The sequence below is a fragment of the Dermacentor andersoni genome, chromosome 7 (assembly GCF_023375885.2).
Source record: "Dermacentor andersoni chromosome 7, qqDerAnde1_hic_scaffold, whole genome shotgun sequence".
NCBI lineage: Eukaryota > Metazoa > Arthropoda > Arachnida > Ixodida > Ixodidae > Dermacentor > Dermacentor andersoni.
In genome coordinates this window covers 11,732,721-11,759,619 of record NC_092820.1, presented here as the reverse complement: position 1 = coordinate 11,759,619, position 26,899 = coordinate 11,732,721, and the positions used below count along the sequence as shown (strand labels likewise).

Sequence of the window (26,899 nt, the reverse complement as noted above, 5' to 3'; positions counted from 1 at the left end):
ATAGTAAAGGCATGGTGCAAGTTATGCTTGAAAACTACAGCGAGAAATTGAACAGTACAAAAAGGAAGACAAGACGGACAAAGCACTGATGCGTGAAGCGCCAAACTGTAACTTATGGCAGCACAGTGTGTGCTCCCATAAAGCCAAACCATAAGGCAGAATTTGTACTCCCATGAAGTCACAACTCCAGGTGAAATTCACTATAACCCTCGCTGATTATTCTGATTACTACGGAGACTTCCAATTATTTGGTAATTCAGGCTATCCCCGTCAAGTCTGAATAATCAGTTATAGCTACTCTATATGGCCTCATATTAGTGTGCATACTTAAGTTCTTTTTCTGGGTCTCTCAACTGCACCCTCGCCTAATAATACACAATTGCCATGCTTCACAGGGCTTCGCATCAAAGGCAATGCACGATACAACTCACCCCACTGCAAAGGTGACTGGATGATGGTGTCCAGCATGTGCGATGTCCAAGGCACCTCGTCCAAGCTGGCTTCACCGCCACGCTCCAAAGAAGGGTGCAACAAGCGGTCAAGGGAAAAAGAACGAGTCTAGAAATGCAACTGTGAAATTTAGTTTCCCGACTCATCAACAATCCACTCTCCCAGCAACTGCCTCGTTTTGCATTAGTCATCCCATGCAAGTAAATTTCCTGACCTTATCACACCATAATACTGAAAACACAGTGCAGTGAGTACAAAGGACAAGTGAAGACAGGACAAGCAAACAAAGAACAAGCTTTACTTGTCCTACTGCACTATGCTTTCACTATTACGATGAATAACCAACATGCCACCACCTCGGCCACTCGCAAATGTGCCTTCCTTCTTTTGGCACCCATTTCAATGAAACACCTGCTCTATGGGTAATGAGTTGGTCAATTTCATTGCCAACTTAGCACAGTAATTGCAGTTATATCCGCTCAATGAGACACCCATGACCACCAGAATTTGCATGCAGGCCATGGAACCCCGTGCCAGACATAATGTGTGTCGACATAAAATTCTGTTATAATTAGTGCTTTACACTGGATGCCATTGCTACACTACTTGGCCACATCTGTGCTCACTTCACTGTGCACACCAACCCAATAAACACTCTTTTCAGATAACACACTTTTGGATACAGTGATGCAGGCAAAAAATTGCACAGCCATGCGGTTAGAAGTTCCAAAGTTCATTATTGTACTATTTTAATGCGCACCACACTTTCCTCAAGGGATCACATTTTAGTGGAGTCATGCAGGCTTCATTTGAATAAATATTGTAGTTGGCCTAGTTGGTTTATAATGCTTAGAGAAAAGATACTGCACAATATACAGACAAGCATGAAAAGGTAGCGACACTGACAAGAGCAAACTTTCAAAGTTAGAAAGTTCGTGCTTGTCCATGTCACTACGCTCTCGTGCTTGTATGTTTTTCACTGTTTTCTGATTGCAACAAATGTTGAAGGGCCTTTGTGCTGTGCTCTGCTCACCACCACATGGAGGACTCTGCGACACATCTTTCTTTGTCGGCTTTCAAACAGACACAAAAGAAAGAGGGGGTATGGCATATAAGTTCTGCAAAAGGTGGAGGAAGGTCCCTGCACTTAGGCTTGCTGATTAATTTGGCTTTGTGCTGCAAACTGCGAGCCTCCTGGTTAGCTCAAATTGCACTCTGGAAAGGCGGTGGCCATGGGTTAGATCCCAGGACCACGAGAAATTTTTTTCAACTGCGACGCTTTCTTTCTGAGAAGCCTGCATATATTTTCTTTGTAGCTTCATGCTATAAGTTGGGTGGAGAACAGATCGCCCTTTCACTGTATTGGGGCGAGTGTCAGCGATCGGGCGCTTACACACCTATCACCCACTTTTTTAATCATAAAGCTTCAAAATCAGCCTACCTCTGAAGCCATCTGAAAACATGAGTTCCATGACATTCTGGGGTGTATGACAACAAAAATTAATTGTTGCACTAGTTGGTCTTGCATTGTTGATGAGCACAACAAAAAGCCACCACTGCAAAATGTGGAGCACAAAGCGTAAGGGCAGCGGCCCAATGTTGAGGCCAGAGGTTATAGCGCGTGTGCACAAAGTGTCACACAATGTTCAAACGGGTGCCATCCGTAACGGTGCGCCTCTAGCTTTTTCTGCCCTTGAAGTTGCTATGAAAGCAGACGAGGTTACTATGGAACGTATAAGAAACCCTTCATTAAGTTCTCCAGAGGTGTGGTTTATGCCATCCCCGTGTCTTGCAGTAAAGTGTATATCGGTCAAACTGAATGTTGTGCGAGCGATTGCTTAAGGGAGCATGAGCAAAAAGTAAGCAAATAAGAATGCAAGGGCAAACATATGGTAGCCAATGTTACTGCGTGCGGTTGTGAGGCTCGTTTCTCGGAGACTACCATTCTGGGCACGAGCAGCAACACATCTTCTAGACTTGCATAGGAAGCCTTTTTTATTATAAATATAGATTTTATTGAATATGTGAGCTGTCAATTGCACTTCTTTACTCAAAGTTCACTTCTTGAGCAACCGTCATTGAATGGCACATGTTCTGCTTGTGATCTGTCCCATTTTTATTGTTTTATTGTGCATGAAAAGGTGATATATATGTGAAATCCTTCCTGCTATTAAATAATTGTGAGTATCGCTTGTCTTTGTCTTCCCTTCCTGTGTGCGTTATTTTTGTGCTGCACTAATTTTCCTCATCAGCAGCCTCCGCCAATGACCAGCCAGATGGCCACCAGTCACCAAAGCATTGAATGCCATCCTGTGTTCCTTTAAACCAGGAGTCTCAAACTCACTTCCGGGCTGCACTGACAGGGCACAGTTGATTTTACAACTGCAGCTGCTAGGACAGCAGTGCAGAGAAGCCCAGTGCAGAGCCCTATAAGAAAAAAAAGATTTTTAAAAATTCGACCATATTCAACTCTAGCTCCCATCTACGTAACACAAAGCATTGAGCAAATCAGTGCAGCACGAGATGCCAATGCGAGCCGAGCTGGTACCTCTCGAGAGGTCCGAGACATGCTTTGGTGTTTTGTTATTGTCTGGTGTTTTAAAATGAGCCACAATGTCATACAAAGAGCAAAGGTAAATTGTATTCAGGGGTGATATCCTCAAGCAATCATTCCCAGTGATACATCACCTTTGAGAAATTTCGCGCCTATCTACATTGGACACATTGAAGTAGACTAACGAATGTGTATGTGGTACTGTGACAAAAACACTGTCAGCTGGAACTAACATTTTGGCTGCATTTGTCCTGAAGGTGAACGGTGGCTATGGTGTAGATGCATTGGCCAATGGCCACCACTACTAGATGCGATGCATGCAACCAATTCTCAGTGCGCGCCTGGCTCAGAGTGGGAGACGGGCACTTAATTGACCGTCCCCTCATTGCCAGAATGTGATGCTGGGCCTCTTCAATTTTCAGAGTTCTGACAGCTTGCTGGCAGCCAGATGGCAGCCAGCCAGTTCTGGTCCCGATAAGAAGTCACGTGGGCTGGTATCCCAAGACAACCCGAAGCTGCCCAAAATTTGCAAAATTGAATTCAGGGACAGCTGGTCGTGGGATAAACGTAAACGTGTTACCAGCATGGCAGCGGCCGGCAAGGCCGGCACATGCTCGGCGTAGTTGGCCTCCAACGCATCCGATGCCAACACATGAAATTGTGCGTAAGTGATTGTATGTGTAAACGATTGGCTGATGGTGCTTTTCTTCTGCCCCTGTGCTTAAGGAGCCGGGGCTGCAGTTAGCACATGAAAGTGCACAAAAAAAATAGCATTGGTCAATCATGAGAGCAATTGGCTAATGTATAGCTTTAACATCAACGGCTTATCATTAGAACACACCGGTCTTGAGCCGCCACCCAAGCATACAATGGAAAGACGGAGCAAACAATGGCTAGGTGTGATGCCTTCGCTAACTACAGAAAAAGGAGATGTCACTGCATATATGTGAGAGATGTGAAAAGGAGGTACCACCAGAAAAAGATGAACCAAAAGGACCGCAATTTTTGGTGCAGAATGAAAGGGCAGAGAGCCTACAACTTTCGCAGAACTCGATGCAGATAGCATGCATGCATGAGAGCGCAGCACATTGTTCCCAGCTGGGAACAACCCTTCAAGGCACAAACACACACACAAAAGAAAGCTTCGAATGGTTCGCTGCCACTCATATCGCACCACTGCGCAAGGTGGAACGGTGCGTTAGAACCATAGAAGATAACGTAAAAAGTAATGCAATCCAAAGGTGACCGTAGCCAGTTGGCTGAGTGAGGTAAAAGTCCTCAAGCGCCCGCATTGAAATCTGTCAAGTCTGCACAAAGATGGCGGCGACTGCACATCAACTCTTTTTGTCATCTGCTAGCTAGAAAACTTCCAGAGAGCAGCAAGACCAAAATCATCCTGGCTGGTTTTGGCAGCCCGTGGGGCACCAGAAACGTCCAGCTCAAGTAAAACGAATGTGTGGCGGATGCAGCAACCCAGCAACTTGGACGGAGCAACCCGGACGGAGCAACTCTTGGCAGCCCGCAGGTAACCAAAGCCCGCTGCAACAACGAAATTTGATACGCACTTCACGCCAAGCCTCAGCTACTTCTTATTGCAAATGGTAGTAGTTGTTTGCACAGTCTAAGGTTTCTCATTGGTCTAGGTTCACTCAATGTGCTCCTCCTCCTCTGAGTGGGTAGAGGGATACATAAAACTGGCCTGACACGAAGAAGAATGCTTCGCATCAAAAACCTAAAAAGATGTCATGTTAACCCTGATTGTCCCTGCCTTTACAGATGTTGCCTGACAATGCTTCACTGTGGCCAAGGCTGGAATTCTCTGCTGACACAGCCCTCATGGTGGAGCGCACAAGTGCATCAGTCATTCTGGTGTGAAGCCACTTGTTCTCAATCTTCGAAGGAAATAGCTATTCAAACAGATATAGCTATTCATCCTCCCAAACACCAGAGCATGTATTATAAAAATTATAAAATTCTAATACATCAACATCTTCAAACTGCTGCTACAGAGTTGTGCTGGCCTGCAGCTCAACCAGTTTCATAGCGTTAGGAGCCAATTGTCCTGTAGATGTAGAAGAAGATACTGAAGTGTAGAGTGGACAAGAAGAGGACGAAGTGAGATCTATCGTCCACCATCTTTGTTGTTGCGGGCTAATCGTCGAAGACTGGCTAATCGTATATGAACGAGCCAGCAAGCACAACTGGTAGGACCCGGCTATAATGCTGGCTAACATCATCTATTACCTCAAGGGAATGGCCTGGGTTTGGTTCCAAACACACGAGGAGGAATTGACCAGTTTGGACACCTGCAAGAAAACGCTGCAGGAACTCCTTGGGAAGCCAGTCGGGTGCCAGCGAGCTGCCAAGAAGGAACTTTCATGCTGGACCCAAACATCTACTGAACCGTACGTTGTGTACATTCAAGATGTATTAGTACTCTGTCGGCAGGTCGACGACAAGATGCCCGAAGCTGACAAAGTCAGCCACATTCTTAAAGGCATTGCCGATGACGCCTTTATTTACTGGTGTACAAGGACTGCTCAACTGTCGACGACATTATAAGAGAGTGCCGATGCTTTGTAGAAGCAAAGAGCCATCATATCTCACAACAATTTGTACCGCTCCCTAATACCGCTGCTATCTCATCGTCTGAAGATGTCCAGCCACCTGGTGCCAAAAACTTGCTGCGTCTTGTCCGGCGCAAGATTGAGGCTGCGTCTCTGTCAGTTTCTAAGGCTCATTCTTATGAGTCCCGCCTGGCAGTATCTTTGATTCAAGCTCTCGTACACGAAGAGTTGGTGAACGCAGGCATTTGTCCCATCTATGCTGTAAGTAGCCTTACCCTAAGCAATTACATTCAACCTCCCTGCCCACAACTGACCTATCTCAGATACTGCGACCTAAACCAGCGGTGCACACATGACGACAAGCCAATATGCTTTAACTGCAATGGGATAGGTCATATTTCCCACCATTGTTGCTATGGTCGGCTTCTGTCTCCACGTCCTGCGTACACCTACCACCCAGAAGAGAGCCGATCTTCACCTTTTCATGCCCACAATGACTTGACTCCACGCTATGACCACCCCTCACCGTCCCCACAGAACCAGCGTTCTCGCTCATGGATTGCCCGTCGCTCGCTGTCACCATACCATCGCCATCCCTCTTCAGAAAACTGACCAGAGCAGCTCCCAGAGGTGATGCTGCATTGGGCAACCAACCCAGAAATACTCTGTTGACCCTGGTCACCCGACAAAATTTTTTGGACATACAAGTAGATGGCATGCCTGTTTTAACGCTCATAGACATGGGGGCACAATTATCGGTTATGAGCGCTCGCCTTTCTTGTCTCTGTAAGGTTCCGATGCGTGGGGCGTGGCCTGTTGTTCGTGTTGCCGACGGCAGTACATTTTGCGTCGTTGGCATGTGTACTGAGCGTACGAGCTTCACTAGCCACCAGGCCTCAGTTCAAGTCGCTGTTCTGCACCAGTGTCCCCCATGAAGTGATCCCCGGCCATCACTTCCTAAGTACCCATTCTGCCTTCATCGACTGCTCTTCTGGCTTTCTACGGTTGGAACTCCCTTCTGTGCCCGATCTGACCAGCGAGTCACCACTCCTTTATTCTCAATTCTACACCCTCACCGCTAACACACCTTCGCTCGTTGGTGCACCCATCTGCCTTATGCCCTCTCCCTGTTAGAAGAACCCTACCAATATATACAGTGGCAAGTAAAGCATATGTTGCCTTGAAAAAGACAAGTCCACTTGTCGAAATGTTGGCTCCCGCTTTCACTTTGTTCTCATTTTGCTCAAGTGACTGATGTCACTTATGAAATCGCTCCACTGCTGCCTTCGTCATGATCTGCTCATCGCCACATGGACGTTGTCCATGTTCTTCATCTCAAGCCCTGGACACCCCTTAATAACTCGTGTGCTAGTTATTCATGTAGCTTTGTTCACTTACACCGAGTCGGTGCTTTCACCGCCGGAGGGTAGTGTTATGAGCCAATTGTCCTGCAGATGTAGATGATGTTGAAGTGTAGAGCGGACAATAACAGGACGAAGTGAAATCTGTTGTCCACCATCTTTGTTGTTGCTGCCCCATTATTAGTCTCCGTGTACATAGTGTAAATAAACTACCTTCTCTGTAGATCTCCCTGCAACAATATGCAATTCAAAAGCCATCCCTTTTACTTGCGCCAAGAATGGCTTGAGCTCTATCTAAAGGCTGGTTATGCCCTGGAATTGGCCTTTGAATTATTTTTGAAGATTGTTGAATAGTGCACAAAATGCACAAAAGACACTAATTACCAAGCAATTTCATTGCCAGGAATGGTCAAACATTTCCTGCCTTACCTGATGATTCCAAATCTGCAGCTCTGCCTTGCATGCAAGAATGTCAAACAATGCATTGATCACTTCGTTCCTACCTTGAAGCTAACGTTAACGCCATTCAGATGGCAAATAATATCGAACACCCTAGTGCCTTCTTCTGTGTGCCCACCCACTGAATATGCTCGAGAGACTATAGCCCATGCCTACCATGCACATCAAGTTGCTCGCACTCAATTTTCCGAGTCCCAATTCCACCAGCAGTCTCGCTACAACAACCACCACAGGACCACCCACTTTGTCCTCCTCTAAATCCAGGCATCCAGACCTCCTCAAGACCTCCTCCAAATCAAGGCATGGTGCAGCAAATGGTGCATGTCCCTCAATGTCAGTAAGTGTTCTCATGTGTTCTTTTATCGAAGTCGTAATTACCCTATTTACTTGAATCTAACGCATGCATATTTCCGAATAAGATCGGTCTAAAAATTGTGTGCGCGTTAGAATCGAGTATGACCCTAAATCTGCGTTACCATATGGCCATCAGCATTTCAACATGGCCGCCTCAAATGCGCTTCGAGCCTAGCTGTCGTAGCTTCCTTCATGTGCTGTAGTACACGTGCTTAGGTTAGTGTACCGTCTGTCTTCCCATTTTCCGCATTTGCTCTATCAGCATGGAAGTGCCGACTGCAAAGACATGCAGAGTTCATCATGATACCACAATTAAGAGGAAAGTGATCACGTGCACAGAAACGGACGAAAATCGGACCGCATCACAAGCGTTCGGAGTTCCCGAAACTTGCGTGCGGGCCTGGCGCAAACTGGAGAAGCTTTCTACTCTGGCGGCTGCTACGTACGGCACGGCCGCAAGGCACGGCCACACGGCGCCTATCCTGAAGGTATGCGATGGAGACAGAGTCTATGCATCTAGGCACGCCGCGCTGTGTTCTCTTTGCTTAGTATGCGTTGAACCGAGAGGTCGCATAAAGGTCAATTTGCTTGCTCCTGCTACTGCACTTCCCCCCTCCAGTGCAATAAAGAGTTTCTGCGGTCATTGCGTGAAACATGTTCATGTTTGCTTGTGCATGCATGACACTATGCTTGTTTTTTAGTTAGTAAGCGAGTGTTTAAAAGTCTATATGGCCAATAAAACTATTATCCTTACTTTTCGGATATCTGTCTACTTCAGTCAGATACAAGTAAAGTCTGCAGTGAAGCTCTGCCCACGCCTTCATAACCGCCAGCTACTGTTCCTCCGCGAGGCTGCAAATAGTTCATACTTCAACTTTCCCTGTTACCTAAATAAGGCAGTAAAAAGACAAATAAAATTATAAGCATGTAATTTTGTACGTTTTCACTTGTCTGTTATAGTGGAATAGTGAAAGCCTAATTCTTCATTGAACTGAAATAAAATGCTTGCTTCGCTGCAACTATTTATTGTCAAGTTTCACTTCAGTTGGCAGTAAAGTTCCATGAGTAAAACGGGGTCAGCAGTGAAATGAACTGTACCGTGGACTTTTGAAGAGTGAAATGCTCAGACTCCATACACTTTGACCATGTATGTTGCGTACCTCATTGCTTCCAACGAAGAAAAGGCTCTTCAAGAACAGCAGATGTTCTGGAGGCATCAAGTGCGACGCCATTTTGAAATGGTTACATGGCGACGATTTCGTTTGCTTCTGCGATTGGCTGGAGGAGTTGGCGCGCAGTTCATGTGCCTTGGTTGCCAACTGCTGTGTTTTTAAATTGTATCCTACTATAATTTGCCATTGTAATCGATGCTTTGCCTTTCGGGTGAAAATGCAATATTTTTATAGCAACTTTAGTGTATTGGGAGTAAATCTTCGTTTTTCCACAATCAAGAGAAAGTTGTATTCCTGCATGAAAGAATGAGGTGCAAGGTACTGTAAAGGACTTCTCTTTTTTTTATGCCGTGGCAAATGGGTGCACGTTACAATCAAGCGCGCATTAAATCAAGTAAATACGGTATGTAGTACCTTCCTACTTCCTTAACAACTGCACTTTAACACAGTGTGAAACATTTAAATAATTAGGAGTGCATATATCGAGTGACTTATCTTGGCCCATCATATCAATCAGCTAATTTCTGCAAGCGATTACTAGGTTATCTGCACCATAACTTGTCTTCAGCATCTCCCTCAGTCAAACAACTTGAATATAAAACCTTAATCCAATCTAAAGTGGAATATTCTTGTGCTATTTATGACAGCCACCAGGAAGAAGGAGCAATCCTTACTGCCTATGGCTAGCTTGCTGGTCCTTGGCGATGTTGGTGTTCTCGCATTTTGGGCTAGGATCGCGGCTTTGCGGGGGCGTTCAGTACATGAACGCACTAGCACCTCCATCAGATGTCACATAGTTGTGACGGTGAAGAAGGCAGCAAAACTGTGAATTAAGAAATTAGTGTTTTATGGGATGAACCTGTGCCCTCAGAAGTGAATTACACTCAAAGAACAACGACAGCGGCGAACACAGTTAGCGATTGTTGAAAATCTGATCAGCAGGTCAAGCGCGTCGGCTTTTATACGTCAGTCATTGAAGGTTCCAGAGTAATCGCTGGTGCCCACTTGTGTTCCAGAAAGTTCTACAGCATTTGCATCGTGCACATAAGAACGGTAACAACAGACAGTGGATAGATGCTGTAAAGCAGTTATTTGGGCTTGTTGGTGAGACATCGTGAGGCTTATAGCACGTGAAAAAGACAAGGACGAAAGTGAGACGCGACACACACAGGCGCATGTGTGTGTCAAATTTGTCAAAGTTTTTGCACTGAGTAATGGCTCCACTCATCGGAAGGAGCCCTACGCACATATGAAACACCGAAGACTTCATTGAAAAGGTTTCACACATAAAAATCAACTCCAAGAAAGTGATGGTTTCCTTCAACATAGTGTCCCTCTTCACGAGTGTCCCAATTGAACTTGCCATGAAAGTCTGTGCCACTGCTCTTGAGGTCGACGCAACGCTACCCGAAAGAACTCCGATCGATGTCCATGATGTGTCCCGTATTCTTGGTTTCTGCCTACCAAACACCCATTTTACTTATGAAAATGTCCCGTTCAAGCAGATTCATGGAGGGGCTATGAGGACATCTATTTGTTAAGGCCGCCAATCTAGTAATGGAATATATTGAAAACCATGCAGTTGCATCTTTCATGCCGGCTCCCAAAGTTTTCCTCAGATACGTGGACTACTGCTTTTATATTGTTAAAAAAGAAGCACTGCAGGACTTTACAATTCACTTGAATAGCTTGAAGCCTGCCATACAGTTTATTTATTTATTTATTTTACCCTCAGGGCAAAGCATTACAGAGGGGAGTGGGTAATACATACCGTATATATTCGAATCTAGGCCGATAGTTCTTTTCAAATAATCATTCTGAACTCTAGGGTCGGCTTAGATTCAAGGATTTTAAAAAAACGCGCCAGTTTTTCATTGAAACTGCTAAATATGGTGTATAGCTAGCGCCATCTAGAAAAGTCAGCATCGCAGCTGCTACTAGCCGTGCCAGTAGCCAAACGTACACAAGTGAGGTCGACATTTTGACCTGTGTCGTGTTGGCCGTATCGGTGTGCGGCGTGGTGTCATCGCAATGGCACCAAACAGGAGATGCCACTACAGTGCCGCTTTTAAGCGAAAAGTTGTGATAGCCGTAGATGCATCGTCGAACCTTCAAGTCGGGCAGAATTTCGGCGTCGACGAGAAAAACGTCCGTTGTTGAAGGCGACAATGACAGCAGCTTTTTGCATGCACCGCAACGAGGATGGCGTTTAGCGGACCAAAGAAAGGCCGTCACCACGAAGTGGAGACAGTTTTGGCCGACTTTGTTCGGACCCAGAGAGCAGCTGCCCTTCCAGTGACAACAGAAGTGCTCCAAGCGAAAGCTAGGGAACTTTTGAGGGAGCGAGGCCTAACGCCAAAGGATTTCAAAACTGGCCGGGGCTGGCTTTAGAAATTCATGAAGCGCTTCGGCTTCAGCCTCCGACGTCGCACGTCAATCACCCAGAAGCTGCCAAGCGATTTCAAAGAAAAGCTCATAGCTTTTCAGCGCTACGTGTGTAACAAGCATGTGACCACCCCTGAGGCATAATCTTCGTTGGCCCGCCAGGCTCGGTAGGCAACATTGGTCACCGCACCGCAATAAACATCGAGGAGCACAGCTGCTCGGAGGTCAGTCATCGTTCATCACCACCATGCTGCGAAATGTTCGTATAATGGAGGGTGCTGTGGTATCCTGTGTTGACTTCTGGTTTCGGTTTTCGGTCGTTATGTCAGGGCGCCACTCAGCGCCAAACGCTGTAAGTTGCCTGCAGCATTTCACCTTGCGGAAATAAAATCATTGTTTGTCTGGTCCCCGACTGAAGCAGTCCGGCTCTTTCTTGCTGCGTTGTGCGCCCCGGCCGTTTAGGCCTCATGCCGTAGATCTTCCGTCCGGCCGCCTCGTCGAAGCTACAACAAACTGGCGACGAGGTAAACCACTCACTTTACTTCTTACGTCCCCTTGCTTTTCTACTTCTGCTGCTCCCCTGCTTTCGGCATGCAAGACGCTACGTCTACTTTGACTTCGTCCACCTCAACTCCCCCGCCTTTGTTCTCGGTGCCCAGCATGACGTTCGCACCCCCCATGCCGCCTTTCTTTGCATCACCCGGTACTCCTTCGGTACCGTGGCTCACATGGAAACATTCTTTTTGCACGTTTCTCCAGGCGACCGGATGCAAAGCACTACAAGACGGGAGGAAGAAAGCCATTTTACTGAGTAACTTAGGCTTTGAGGGGCAGCGTCTCTACTATGACCTCGCGTCGTAAACGGACCAGATGGCTACTACGTTCGAAGACATTCTTTGCATCTTCGACCAGCACTACAAAGAAAGCACCAATCCCCTAGTGCACCGCATCATCTTCCGGGACAGCAAGCAACTACCTGGCGAAACCTTCCAGGACTTCGTCACCATGCCACAAAGGCTAGCGCCTGCTCGTGCATTCAGCGCTTGGCATAACGAGTCTCTTCGCGACCAAATCCCCCAAGGCGTTGCACCAACAAGAGTACGAGAAAGGCTACTCTACGAAGGATCGTCCCTCATGCTCAAGAAAGCCGAGGAAATCGGACGAAGCGTGAGCAAGTTGACAAGGAACTTCAAGTCTTCAGCAGCTCGTCTGTTCAGCGTGTCTTGACGCAACACCATGATGGCGTCGCCAGCCATCTCCTTCCTCGCCCAGGCGCGCAAGATGGCAGTCCCTGCCCCCCTTCTCCCTCGACCCGGTGCCTTGAAGATGGCGATCAATGGCATGGCAGACAGTCGCATCCTCGAGCGGCCGGCCAACGTGACGCCCGGCCCGAACTCTGCAAAGCCAGTCAAGAGTTCGCACCCCATTGTTACCGATGTGGTTCACCTAACCACATCGCATCCGATCCAGCCTGTCCGGCAAAGCACGTTACCTGCCGTGTGTGCGGAAAAGTGGGACGTTATGCTTCGGTTTGGCGTTCCGAGGAGCTGAATGCAGCGACAGTCTCCTGCTCGAACGCAGCTTGTTTCCGTTACCGCTGATACAGAATCAGCCACTACAGTCCCGTTTGTGCTTACAATCCAAGCACCGAATTCCCGTCCGGCAACAATTCGCGCCGAAGTCCTCATTGCGAATACTACACTCAAGTTGCTCATGGACACAGGAGCTACAGTGTCTCTGATGGACAGCTCCCTATATGAAGAACATTTCAAGGTTTTTCCATTATCTCCGAGTCTTCGACTCCAGAATTATTCGCAGCAAGAAATACTGCATTCAGGACATTTCTCCGTGCTCGCCAAGCTGTGCGTTTTTCTTAAAATGGGCAAGCCAATGATGTCATTTTCTATTGTGTAAATATGTCATCACTAAACACGCGTGTTACAGTGCTAACATGTGTTCTTCTGCAACTCATGACTTACTTTTGTTGCGATGAGACCGAGTAGCGCATTTTCCTCTCAAGGGAGAGGTGATGTGGTATCCTGTGTTGACTTCTGGTTTCGGTTTTGGGTCGTTACGTCAGGGAGCCACTCAGCGCCAAGCACTGCAAGTTGCCTGCAGCGGTTCACCTCACAGAAATAAAATCCTTCTTTGTATGGTCTCGACTGAAGCAGTCCGGCTCTTTCTTGTGGCGTTGCGCGCCCCGGCCGTTTAGGCCTCATGCCGTAGATCTTCCGTCCGGCCGCCCCGTCGAAGCTACAACAGGTGCCTCAAGCCCTCCCTTGTTCATGAACCCGGGCAGATCGTGACACTGGTGACAACACCCGCGGATCCTCCCGAGCTGCCCCGAGCAGCGAAACACCACCCCCTGTTGCTGCCGCCATGCTGCTGTACGGAAGGCTCGAGCCATTAGACGGAGATGGGTCCTCCTGGCCAATTCACGAGGAACAAGTCCACGTGTTCTTCCGGGTAAACGACACACCCGAGGCCAAACAGCGGGAAATTTTCCTGGCCAGCTGCGGGACCCACGTCTTTAGTCTTCTGCTTGACCTTCTCAAGCCGGCCATGCCACATGTTAAGACGCTGGGTGAGCTGCTCACCATACTGCGCTCTCATTTCAACCTAGCACCGTCCACACTAATGGAGCGGCATACAACTGTTTCAACAACTGGAGCCGCCGGGAAGGAGAGACCCTCGGGCAGTTCGTTGCCATGCTACGAAGGTTAGCGAGTGCCTGCGTTTGCGGGGACCAGCTCGACCGGCTGCTCCAGGACCGTTTTGTCTGCGGTATCAACAACCACGCCATGCAGATGCGACTCCTGGAGCTTCCCGACCCCTCGCTGGGCACCACTGTGAAGGCAGCGCTGGCAATGGAAGCTGCCGCCAAGGACGCCGGCGAGATTGCCCGTGCAACTGGCTGACTGTCGGCGGAAGCGGCGGTGAACAAGTTGGCGACAAACGGGAGTACCTGCGGTTGGTTTGGTGGTGCCCATTCCCTCTCACAGTGCCAGTTCTCTCAAGCACAATGCTTTACGTGCAGGAAAACTGGGCACCTGACACGGGAATGCTGAAGGGGGAGGGCAAACAGCAGCAGCAGCCTGGTTGAAGCCCAGGTACCACACAAGCCCGCGGCCAGGGTAGCTGTCGCAAAGGTACGGGGCGGGGGCGTGCGGCAGCAGGCCCGAGTTCTTCCGTGGCCAGGCTCCACGTCTTGGCTGAGGACCCACCGATTTTTAACATGTGGCACACAGGCTTTGTACCGTCGTCTGTGCCGCCGTACATGCTGACCGTCCAAATCTGCGGGCACCCCATTTCCATGGAGCTGGACACAAGGGCCAGTGTGACAGTAATGGCCGGGAAACTCTTCAAGCGTACTTTCCCCGGCGTGTCCGTCGAGGCTTCGGGCGTGATGCTGCGCAGCTACTCCGGGCAACTCTTCCAGGTCCAGGGTCAGGCACAGGTCAGCGTTTGCTTTGGCGACAGGAAGGCAACCCTTCACCTTTACTTAGCGAAGGGGTTGTCGCCGACGCTGCAGGGCCGAAACTGGATTCATGCACTGGGCGTTCGTCTGCCAGAGTACCAGGAAGCCAGCGTGCATGTGGTGAAAGACGTCCCCAGGCTCCTGACCGAGTTCAAGTCCATGAATACTTTGTTTAGCGCAAAACGACAGAGACAAGAAAGACGACAGGACAAGGCGCTACTCTCAACTGACATCATTTTATTGCGTCACTCCTTTATAGACCGCTCAAACCAGAGGAACATGCGCAGTGAGCACCATGCGGTGGAGCCACCAACATCCGACCCCCAAGAGCGCACTCATGCGACAGAATCCAAAAAACCAAATTCAGCGCTGTACAAGGTTAAGGAAGGCACACTAATGCACTGTGACCCCAAAGACTGAATGAAAAAAGCTTCCGATAACTCTCGGGCGGTGGTGTCACGGCTCTTTTTCAAAATCGTGGTATCACGAAACATGGGTTTGCACTTGCATGTTTTACAATGCTGAGCCAAATGGGAACCTGTGCCTGTTGGTATGGATCGCTCATGTTCTCTAAGGCGCTCGTTAACACAGCGGCCTGACTGCCCTACATACACTTTGCCACATGACAAGGGAATCTTATAAACCACACCGACTCTGCAATCTACAAACTTCACGTGGTTCTTTTCACAATCAGGTTTTTTACTTGTTTTAGAAATACGGCTGCACAACATTGACAGTTTCTGAGGAGCGGAAAACACTACCGGAATTTGATATCTAGTGGCGACATTCTTTAGATTGTGAGCCACTCTGTGACAATACGGCACAACTTCAGGCCTCTTCTTTTGTATGATGCGGTTACTTTTGTGCCGCTTCCCTTTCAGTTTCTGAAGCAATACCTCCGAGACTGACGTCACCACCACACTTGGGTAACCAGCAGCCTGCAGCCTATTTAACTGAGCAATGAAACTCATTTTCGCAGAGTGATGACAAGATTTCATTAAGGAAGATTCTAAACACATCAAAGCAATGGCGCGTTTCACAGTCTTTGAGTGCGCAGACGCGTAAGGTAAAAGTTCCTTACGTGCACGTGGCGAATACATCCAACAGGCGTGGCCTGTTTGTAAGGAAAGCTGCAAATCTAAAAACTGGAGTTTTCCGTCCCTAGATAGCTCATGTGTGAAAGTTAATCCTTTGCCATTGTCATTGAACAGAGTTAAAATATCAGCTACCGTCACGGAGCAGTCATTGTTAGTCTGTTTCATCACAACAAGAAAATCGTCAACATATCTAAAAATTTGAACTGAGTCATTGTTTAAGGCACTCTTAAGAGCGCGGTCGACAAACGATAAAAAGATATTACAAAGAGCAGGCGCCACACATGAACCAATACACACACCATTTTTCTGGATAAAAAGGTTGTTTTCGAACTGGATAAAAGTTGCACTTAAATAAAATTCAAGAAGGGACATGAAACTTTCCGAAGACAACCCGGTCACATTGCGAAAATCTACCTCGCCACTTTCTTCGATGCACGTCATCACACTGCGAAATAGCTCATCATGCGGTATTGAATAGTAAAGATCTTCGACGTCAACAGAAAAAATGTCAGCTACTGAATGGTTGTCTTCCAGAAAGGAAACAACATCGAAAGAATCCTTTATGGCATAAGGATCGTCAATAGTTAAATGCTTCAATTGTTTTTGCAAAAAGCGGCTAACCAAAACCTGCCAACAGTTGTTTTCACTGACTATTGTACGGAAAGGCACAGGACGTGCCTTTCCGTACAATAGTCAGTGAAAACAACTGTTGGCAGGTTTTGGTTAGCCGCTTTTTGCAAAAACAATTGAAGCATTTAACTATTGACGATCCTTATGCCATAAAGGATTCTTTCGATGTTGTTTCCTTTCTGGAAGACAACCATTCAGTAGCTGACATTTTTTCTGTTGACGTCGAAGATCTTTACTATTCAATACCGCATGATGAGCTATTTCGCAGTGTGATGACGTGCATCGAAGAAAGTGGCGAGGTAGATTTTCGCAATGTGACCGGGTTGTCTTCGGAAAGTTTCATGTCCCTTCTTGAATTTTATTTAAGTGCAACTTTTATCCAGTTCGAAAACAACCTTTTTATCCAGAAAAATGGTGTGTGTATTGGTTCATGTGTGGCGCCTGCTCTTTGTAATATCTTTTTATCGTTTGTCGACCGCGCTCTTAAGAGTGCCTTAAACAATGACTCAGTTCAAATTTTTAGATATGTTGACGATTTTCTTGTTGTGATGAAACAGACTAACAATGACTGCTCCGTGACGGTAGCTGATATTTTAACTCTGTTCAATGACAATGGCAAAGGATTAACTTTCACACATGAGCTATCTAGGGACGGAAAACTCCAGTTTTTAGATTTGCAGCTTTCCTTACAAACAGGCCACGCCTGTTGGATGTATTCGCCACGTGCACGTAAGGAACTTTTACCTTACGCGTCTGCGCACTCAAAGACTGTGAAACGCGCCATTGCTTTGATGTGTTTAGAATCTTCCTTAATGAAATCTTGTCATCACTCTGCGAAAATGAGTTTCATTGCTCAGTTAAATAGGCTGCAGGCTGCTGGTTACCCAAGTGTGGTGGTGACGTCAGTCTCGGAGGTATTGCTTCAGAAACTGAAAGGGAAGCGGCACAAAAGTAACCGCATCATACAAAAGAAGAGGCCTGAAGTTGTGCCGTATTGTCACAGAGTGGCTCACAATCTAAAGAATGTCGCCACTAGATATCAAATTCCGGTAGTGTTTTCCGCTCCTCAGAAACTGTCAATGTTGTGCAGCCGTATTTCTAAAACAAGTAAAAAACCTGATTGTGAAAAGAACCACGTGAAGTTTGTAGATTGCAGAGTCGGTGTGGTTTATAAGATTCCCTTGTCATGTGGCAAAGTGTATGTAGGGCAGTCAGGCCGCTGTGTTAACGAGCGCCTTAGAGAACATGAGCGATCCATACCAACAGGCACAGGTTCCCATTTGGCTCAGCATTGTAAAACATGCAAGTGCAAACCCATGTTTCGTGATACCACGATTTTGAAAAAGAGCCGTGACACCACCGCCCGAGAGTTATCGGAAGCTTTTTTCATTCAGTCTTTGGGGTCACAGTGCATTAGTGTGCCTTCCTTAACCTTGTACAGCGCTGAATTTGGTTTTTTGGATTCTGTCGCATGAGTGCGCTCTTGGGGGTCGGATGTTGGTGGCTCCACCGCATGGTGCTCACTGCGCATGTTCCTCTGGTTTGAGCGGTCTATAAAGGAGTGACGCAATAAAATGATGTCAGTTGAGAGTAGCGCCTTGTCCTGTCGTCTTTCTTGTCTCTGTCGTTTTGCGCTAAACAAAGTATTCATGGATTCGCACCAACTAGCCCGCCAACGCATTGTGCCGAGTTCAAGTCCCTGTTCCAGCCTGGGGTGGGCATATTCGCTGGCACGACCACTGGCATCTATGTACCTGAGGGAGCCCGGCTACGTTTTTTCAAGCCTCGCCCACTGTCGTTTGCCCTGAAGGACGGGGTCACTCAGGAGCTGCAACGGTTACAGCAGGAGGGCATCCTGGCACCCGTCCAGTCCTCAAGCGAAACGGCAGTATCAGGATCTGAGAGGATTTCAATGTTACCATCAACCCCGTCGCTACCACCGAGAAGTACCCGTTGCCCTGGATTGAAGATCTCTGGTCAGCGTTGTCCGGTGGGCAGAAGTTCACCAAGCTCGACCTCAGAGATGCTTACCAGCAGCTGATGCTCCAGGATGCCTCCCGGAAGTATGTCACAATATCGACAATTTTGGGGCTCTTCCAGTATACACATTTGCCATTTGGCGTGGCCTCAGCCCCAGCCATATTCCAGAGGGAGATGGATAACCTCGTCAGGGGAATGAGGCACGTGGCGGTGTACTTGGATGACATCTTAGTTACTGGCAGCGATGACAGGGACCAGCTGCAAAACCTGCACAACATCCTGGCACGGATGCAGGACGCCAGTCTCAAGCTCAAGCTGGAAAAGTGCGTTTTCCTGGCCCCCAGTGTTGAGTACTTGGGACATGTAATTTCCCAGGCTGGCCTAGCCCCGGCTCCCCGCAAAGCTGATGCTGTGCTCAAGGCGCCTAAGCGCCAGAACAAGGAGCTTCAGAGCTACCTCGGCCTCATCTTCTACAGGAGTTTCCTGCCGAACCTGTCAGAGCATCTACAGCCGCTCCATCTTCTGCTTCGAGATGGTCAGCAATAGGTCTGGAAGAAGGAGCAGGACCGCGCCTTCCAGCGCAGCAAGGAGCTAATCACAAAGGCTCCAGTGCTAGTACACTTCGATCCTGCCAAGCTTGTCGTCCTGACCGTAGATGCGTCACCGTACGGTGTGGGAGCCGTCCTGGCGCACTGGGACAAGGATGGCCAGGAACGCCCTGTGTCCTTTGCTTCTCGCTGGCTTCATGCTGCAGAGCAACGTTACAGGCAGCTGGACAAGGAAAGTTTAGCCCTCATGTTCGGTGTCGAACGCTTCCACCAGTATTTGTGGGGCCGGAAGTTCGAGGCAGTCACGGACCACAAGCTGCTGTTGGGGCTGCTGGGGCCTGACAAGGCAGTTCCCGTGCAGGCATCACCTCAAGTGGTACATTGGGCCTTGAGGCTGGCAGCTTACAGTTACCAGCTGGTTTACCGTCCGGGAAAGGACTTGGGACCTGCTGATGCCCTGAGCCACCTGCCCTGCCAGAGGTGCCTGATGCTGTTCCAGAACCTGCTGAAGTTTTCATGCTGGATCATGCGTACCCGGAGGTGCTCTCCAGATCTGCGGTATCGCAAGCGACTAGCCGGGACCTAGTCCTGTCTCAGGTGGTCAAGGCGGTGTCCCGTGGAGAGGAATTGGTGCAGCAGGCCTACAGCCACAAGGCCGCTGAGCTGAGCTTGCAGCAGCGCTGCCTACTGTGGGGTTCCAGGGTGGTGATCCCACAAAGTCTCCGGTCCAGGGTCCTGCAGCTGCTGCACGCGGGTCATCCTGGCGTGGAATAGACTAAGGTGGTGGCCCGGTCCCATGTTTGGTGGCCTGGCCTGGACCAGGCCATTGCTCACATGGTGCAGAGCTGCCAAATCTTCCAGGAGCATCAGCGGGTTTCGCGTCGTGTGGAAATCACCCACTGGCCGTTCCCACAGAGACCCTGGTCCTGCCTACATGTGGATTTTGGGGGGCCCTTCAAGGGCCATTACTTCCTGGTGGTGGTGGACGCCTTTTCCAAGTGGGTGGAGGTTCTACCTGTCACCACTCCATCAGCAGGTGCGACCAACGCAGTGCTACGACAGGTCTTTGCCGCCCAGGGGTTGCCGGTTGTCATCGTGTCTGACAATGGTCCTGCTTTCGCCAGCACAGAGTACCTGGCCTGGCTGACGAAGAACAGAATCCGCTGGATGATGGTTCTACCGTACCACCCTGCTTCAAATTGTGCAGCCGAGCGGGTGGTGCAAACCATCAAGGACAAGCTCAAGAAGATCCAGACTGGGGATTTCCGGATGCAGATTGCTCGGATACTGTTTCAGTACCGGACCACGCCCCACGATGTCGCTGGTCGTGCTGCGTGTGAGCTCCTGCTTGGTCGGATGGTCAAGACACCCTTGGACGTCTTGCATCCGGACCTCCGATCCACAGTGCTCCTGAAGCAGCTGAAGCAGAAGCTGGCTGCTGACCAAGGGTGCCATCCCGGACCTTTGCCAGAGTCGGGAACTCCAGTTTTCGCCAGGAACTTCCGTCCTGGCCCATCCTGGTCCACCGGACAGGTGGTGTCTCCTGCCAGCGCCTCATCGCTGATCGTCCGCATGCCAGATGAGTCACGTGGCACAGACATGCCGACCATGTTAGGCCTTGCCTCGGGACCTGGCCAGCACCCTCGACTGCCACTTCCGAGTTCCAGCCCGCAGGAGGACTAGCGGCAGCACTAGTCGCTTCCAGCAGAGCACCGCCCACCCCGGAGGTGGCAAGCGTTGCCAGTGGTGCAGCACCCATTGGGCCGGTGTCAAGTCCGGCACCACTCACAGGGCCAACCACAACAGACCTTCCGGATGGAGCGAGGCTGTCTCAGGCAGCACCCAGCGTTGCCACACCCGGCCCGTCAACAACGGTGCCGAGACGGAGTACTCGATGACAGAGGCCACTGGACTGTTAGTAAACTTGGGTAGCAGGCACCGTCGACCCGGCTACGGTGGAGGCAAAGCCTCGCACTTTCAACTTGGCCGTTTGTTGTTGACAAACAAACTGGCGGTAAGGGGGTGTAACAAGCATGTGACGCCGCCTCGGGCATAATCTTCGTTGGCCCGCCAGGCTCGGTAGGCAACATTGGTCACCACACCGCAATAAACACCGAGGAGCACAGCTGCTCGGCCGTCAGTCATCGTACATAACTACCACGCTGCGGAACGTCCATTTAACGGAGGGTGCCTTGAGCCCTCCCTTGTTCATGAATGCGGGCGGATCGTGACAACGTGCTGTCAAAGAGAGAAGCCGCGGGCTACAACCTTGGGTAAATCAGCAACGCCGACCAGACGGCTGTGTGTTTTGATATGCAAGTGGCGTACACCATGAATGAAAAGGGTGCCAAGGAGGTGAAGGTGTGCTCTTCGGGCTACGAGAAGCAGCGCAACTGTGATGCTGTGCTGCACAGCTGATGGACATAAACTTGCTCCTTATATGATATTTAAAAGGAAGACACTGCCTGCTCGAGAAACTTTCTCAAGCGATGTCATTGTGCGGGCAAATGAGAATGGGTGGATGACGAGTGCGATGCTGGAAGAGTGGGTTAAGATTGTGTGGCGATGGCGTCCAGGAGCCCTTTTGACAAAGAACTCGCTCCTTGCCGTCGACTCTTACCGTGGGCACTTGACAGACAACGTGAAGGCTGCACTCGCCCAAACGAACACAGACTTCGCTGTCATACCGGGCGGCATGACAGGCCAGTTGCAGCCACTTGATGTCTGCATCAACAAACCTTTCAAGGATCGTCTGCGGAAATATTACACAGACTGGTTGACTGACGAAGACCACATACTAATGGCAATGGGCCACATCAAATGTGCATCGCTATCGCAGCTGGCGGGCTGGGTAGCTGCAGCGTGGGACGACATCCCAGGTACTTTGGCCGTGCGCGCCTTTAAAAAGTGCAGCATATCTAATGCGCTTGATGGTACCGAAGATAGTGCACTGTTTGAAGGTGACAGACAGTGACAAGGAACACAGCGACGAGTCTAGCAGCGATGATGACGTTGAATGAGCTATGCACGTTCAGATTCAATAAATGCTGTTTGCATTTTGTGAACGCTGCCCTCGCTTTTCTTGTTCGGCCTACCTTCAAGGTAATATATTTTTTTTTGTTGGCTTTGGACTTTAGGGGGTATGCTTAGAATCGGGGTCGGCCTAGATTCGAGTAAATACGGTAATAACACTTAAAATACAAACAGCAGAGAACAATAAATTACCAAAACATAGATAAGTTAGAATAAGTGATCAACACAATATATCATTCAATAGAAGCGGTAACAGCAGTCTGAAATAATAGAGGGTGAGGAATTGTGGCAATTGAGGAAGGACGGTGGTTCGAGTCATATGGCATGTGAGCAATAAAAGAATCTGAGAATGTTTTAGTTTTGCATGTAGAAATACCTACCTTATGTATGTGATCTGTGCGGTGTGAAATATATGAAGGGGGAAGAAGTAACTCGTAGCAAATAGACTAATTATGAAATATTTAGTGAAAAAGGCACAGGCATGCAATTCTGCGTCGTGACGCAAGTTAGGCCTAGGGTAGTCTTCATAGTGGTTACGCGTGATGTACGAAAGTCCGTTGAAGAGGAAACCGACGGCCATCTCCCCTTTCTAGATATGCTAGTTTCCCGACAATCCTCAAGTCTAAAACAGTTAATTGACTGTTGGGCTAGTTGGTTGTCCATATTCGTAGTAGTAACTTAGCACGATAAAAACACGGAAACAAGAGAGGCGGACAAGGACAAGTGCTACTCACAACTGTTTAGTGGATGGAAGGATAGTACATATATCCTCGTGTCATGCATGCGCCTACCAAGCAGAAGAGAAACAGGCACATGCACATCAAAGGCGGTTGTAATTCAGCACCTAGTAATGTGATATAGAAGGCTCACTTACACACTATCTCTATTCTTGATAAAGAAGGCCTCAAGAGTGAGCCTGGAAGAGGCGTTGCCGCTCCTGCCCAGAAGAGTAGTCGCAGAAAATCAAGTGTCACCACCACACGCGCTAACATGAGCCACCAAATGTGCACCCTTATCATCCTTTTACTTTAGTTATTGTGCATGTTCCCTTATACAGTCATTCACACAATGCTTGGTTTGTCCAATGTAGAGCTGCCCGCAAGGGTGCAAGGGAATTGCATAAACAACCCCTCTGGAGCACTCAACAGAGGCCTTCTCATGCCTCTTGCAGCAGCCCCATCTGCTCTCACAGCAAACTTGTGAACACAGCTTCGAAAGCTTGTTGGGTGCAGAAAAAAACAGAGGAATACCATGATGGTTAGCAACCTTTTTAAGGTTGTGTGACACCTTGTGCACGTAGCGCATAACCTCTGGTCTTACCTTCGGTCGTTCGACCTCTGCTCTCGCCCTTCATGCTCCTAGCTTTACTTTTTGCAGAAGAGACTCTACTATAGCGTTGACCGTCAAAGGGAAACCAGCTGCCAAAAGGTGTCCAACTTGGTAGGTAAACCAAGACCGCATTTGGGTATGCACGATTTCTGCAAGGTTGATTCCAAGCAAAGACTACCAACTGCTCGCTTCCCCACCTTAGAATGTGCGGAATCGTACGGCAGCAATTGCTTCATGGCTCACGGTTGGTAGGCCCAGCAGACGTGGCCAGCTTCAAAAGACAGTTTTAAATCTAGGAACTGCAGGCCTGTGTCGACAGGAAGTTTAAGGGTAAAAACGAGCCCTTGGCCTTGGTTGTTAAAAGCTTCTAAAATAAACGTAGGGGATGTAAAGTCACCCTTATTGTTTAAAATCACTAAAAAATCGTCAACATACATCAACACAATCAGCAGGTCTGCTGCTTTAACCCTGCTAACACTGTGTCCATCAAGAAGAATAGAGATAGGTGTGTAAGTGAGCCTTCTATCACATTACTAGATACAGAATTTAACTTCTTGGACAACCGCCTTTGATGTGCATGTACCTGCTTCTCTCCTGCTTGGTAGGCGCATGCGTGACAAGAGGATATATGTGTACTATCCTTCCTTCCATTAAACAGTTGTGAGTAGCCCTTGTCCTTGTCTGCCTTTCTTCTTTCCGTGTTTTATCACGCTAAGTTACAACCTCAAGTCTAAAGTTCAACTTTTACCGAAAACACACACATACCGGCCGTTACCTTCACTTCAATTCTGTGCATCCTGATTGCCAAAAACGTTCGGTTGTTTCATCACTCCTCCAGTGAAAAAATGTCTGTTCCATGCGGGAAGATAAGTGGCTGAAGCTGAGCATGTACGCAGTGATTTGTCCAGCTGTGGCGGCCATCCTCATCATGTAATTGAATCTGTGAAATGCCAACTTGACTGTCCAAAGTTGCAACCAACATCAGGTACCCGGAAGCAAGCTGCCATTCCATGTGTGCGAGGCATCAGTGAAACCCTGGCGAGTGTATTTCGTTCGTATGACTTACAGACCACGCATGTGCCAGCTCAAAAACTGAAGAATCAGCTAGTCCAAGTCAAGGACAAACTCAAGAAAGAAAAATTTGCTGGTGTGGTGTACTCAATTCCTTGCGCCGACTGCCCATCTGTGTATACAGTCAAACCCGGCTATATCGAACTCGCAAAAAAACGCCTATCAGTTCGATATAGAGCATAATTCGATATAAGCCTGCTAAATAATTGGACGTCATAAAAGCACATACCATTCATAAAATCACTTTATTAACGAAACTAGCTTAGTTTGGCATAAATCAGTCCTGCATTTTCTTCTGCTTGGGCAATTTCGCTGCCTGCGACGCACGCACTTCCCCACGTTGTCTAAGGAGTCGGAGCAGCTGAGGCCGCAACCTTCCGCATTCGCGCAGAAGCGCCGGACTAATGCGAGTGCACCAATCACTTCGGAGGATGTGGGCAAAGGACCGTAGTTGCTTTCCTCAATGTGCCTACTTTCATTTGTGCTCGGTACGATGTCGGCGATGTAGTCTTCGTTTCCGGGCTCTACCGTGGTCGTGACACCATCATCTGCACTCACAAACTCGTCCACCGTTGATTTGAATGTCCCGAAAATTTTGACAGCTCGCTCCAAACTTCAGCAACACCGGCAACGGCTTCGTCGCATTCATCAGAATTTGCAGTCCTCACCGAGCACGCGGAAACCGGCACGTATGAAGAACCCCTCGTACACGGCCGTGCGTACGCGTCGGGCGCCATGGGCACCGGGTTGCGAGTCTGGCCACTTTAGCCCTAATCGTGCCGAGAGTGCTCCTCGGAATCTTGCACGCTGCGGGGACATCCAACTTCTCATTGCGTTCGACGCGATTTACGATTTCGAGCTTCACGACGAAAGGCGAATTCTGCCGCTTCATCACGGCAACACTGCGGGAGAAGGCCCACAAGGCGCAAACACGATAAACCAGAGAAGCAGCCAGACAACTCGCACTTTCGCCATCTTGCACGAAGAGAGCACAGGAGCCTCTGATTGGCTGTCTGAGCAAGCGCTGTAGGCGGGCCAGGATCATTTCTTGCTGGGGAGTGTCGCTAGATAGTGATCTAAAGAAAGGAAGGACGCTTGATTCTGCAGCCCGTGAGGGAGCACGGCGGAGCGTCGTCAGGGGAGAGGGGGTGGCAAGTGAAAGATGATAGAGAAAGAGGGGGGATGTGGCCTAATAGACTCCACTATGCGCGACAGGGGGAGTGTCGACGGCTCGCCTGAACAGCCCGAGGCAGCGCGGCCACGGTAGGGAGAGCGGTTGGATGGAGCCGCGCCGCCGTGTTTCCCCGCTACCGCGAGGGAAAGCCAACTTCTGGGGGCACTTTTCCGCCGCTTGACGTTCGATATATCGGGAGTCACTGCAATATTTGTTCGATGTAAGCGTAATTTTTGCTATATATACTCGTAACTATACCGTGACCAGAAATTGTTCGATATATAGAATAATTCGATGTAAACGGGTTCGATATAGTCGGGTTCGACTGTATCTGTATACAGATATACACAGATGAATTCAGGTGAATATGAACGAAAGTTACGCGATCACCAAGGGACGTCAGAAACCGACACACAAATCAGAATGGACTTGCTGAACACTCAATATCTGCCGCACACAACATAAGTTGGGCAGAGGCACGTGTGATTGCACAAGAAAAGGACAGAAAGTTGCGGCTCTATCTTGAATCATTGATCATCCAGAGGACAGCACATACACTTAATCGCAATGACGGAGCTAGATTTGCCTCCAATCTATGCAAGATGTCCGCTCATGCACCGTACTTGAAGAGCGACGCAAAATTGTTCTGCCTCATTGTGAACAAGGCTCCCATGGGGGAGCTGAAACGTCATTTTATCTTTCCTTTTTCTGGTCAGTGCCTTCTAATTTTCGTCATGTACCATCCCGACCAGACGGGATTCCGTCAGACCCTTGACTTCAGACTTTTCCTAGAAGTTCAAGTGGAGGTGCTGTTTTGTATGGGAATGCTCTGATGGATGTTTGCTGGAGTTTCACCTTTATGCGATAGCTCTTAAAGTCATTTTGGACAACAACTGGCACTATTGCACCTGTGTTGATTATGAAAGTGACCGGCACATTGTTGACAGTGACAATAACTTTTGGAGATGGGCTTGCTTGAGGTCAGGTCATGGCAACAAAAACATACTCGTCACTGCTTGGTGTCAAAGGTGGTACTTGAACTCTTCTTACAGCAGACTGCCTGTGAATTCCAGTTTGGACCACTGCTTGTCCTGACCACTGTCATAGTCTACTGCTTCTACCATTTTTCTCATTGAACAACAGAACCACGCAAAGTGACCAACCTTGATGCCTTGCATGTCTTGCCCCCTGCAGCATAACTTGATAGCCCACTTTGATGAAGCCACTTGTCGCCACAGTTGCGACAATCTGCTGATG

General features: G+C 48.7%; 1 protein-coding gene across 2 annotated transcripts in view; it reads right to left on the bottom strand.

Moving 5' to 3' along the window:
• The window catches only part of brun (trafficking protein particle complex subunit brun), a 642,817-nt gene that overhangs the window by 140,612 nt on the left and 475,306 nt on the right, over positions 1-26,899 (bottom strand). For both annotated transcript variants that reach the window (XM_072289153.1, XM_072289154.1), the window contains exon 21: positions 432-526. In XM_072289153.1, coding sequence (XP_072145254.1) covers positions 432-526 — 95 coding nt within the window. The remainder of the gene's footprint in view (positions 1-431; positions 527-26,899) is intronic.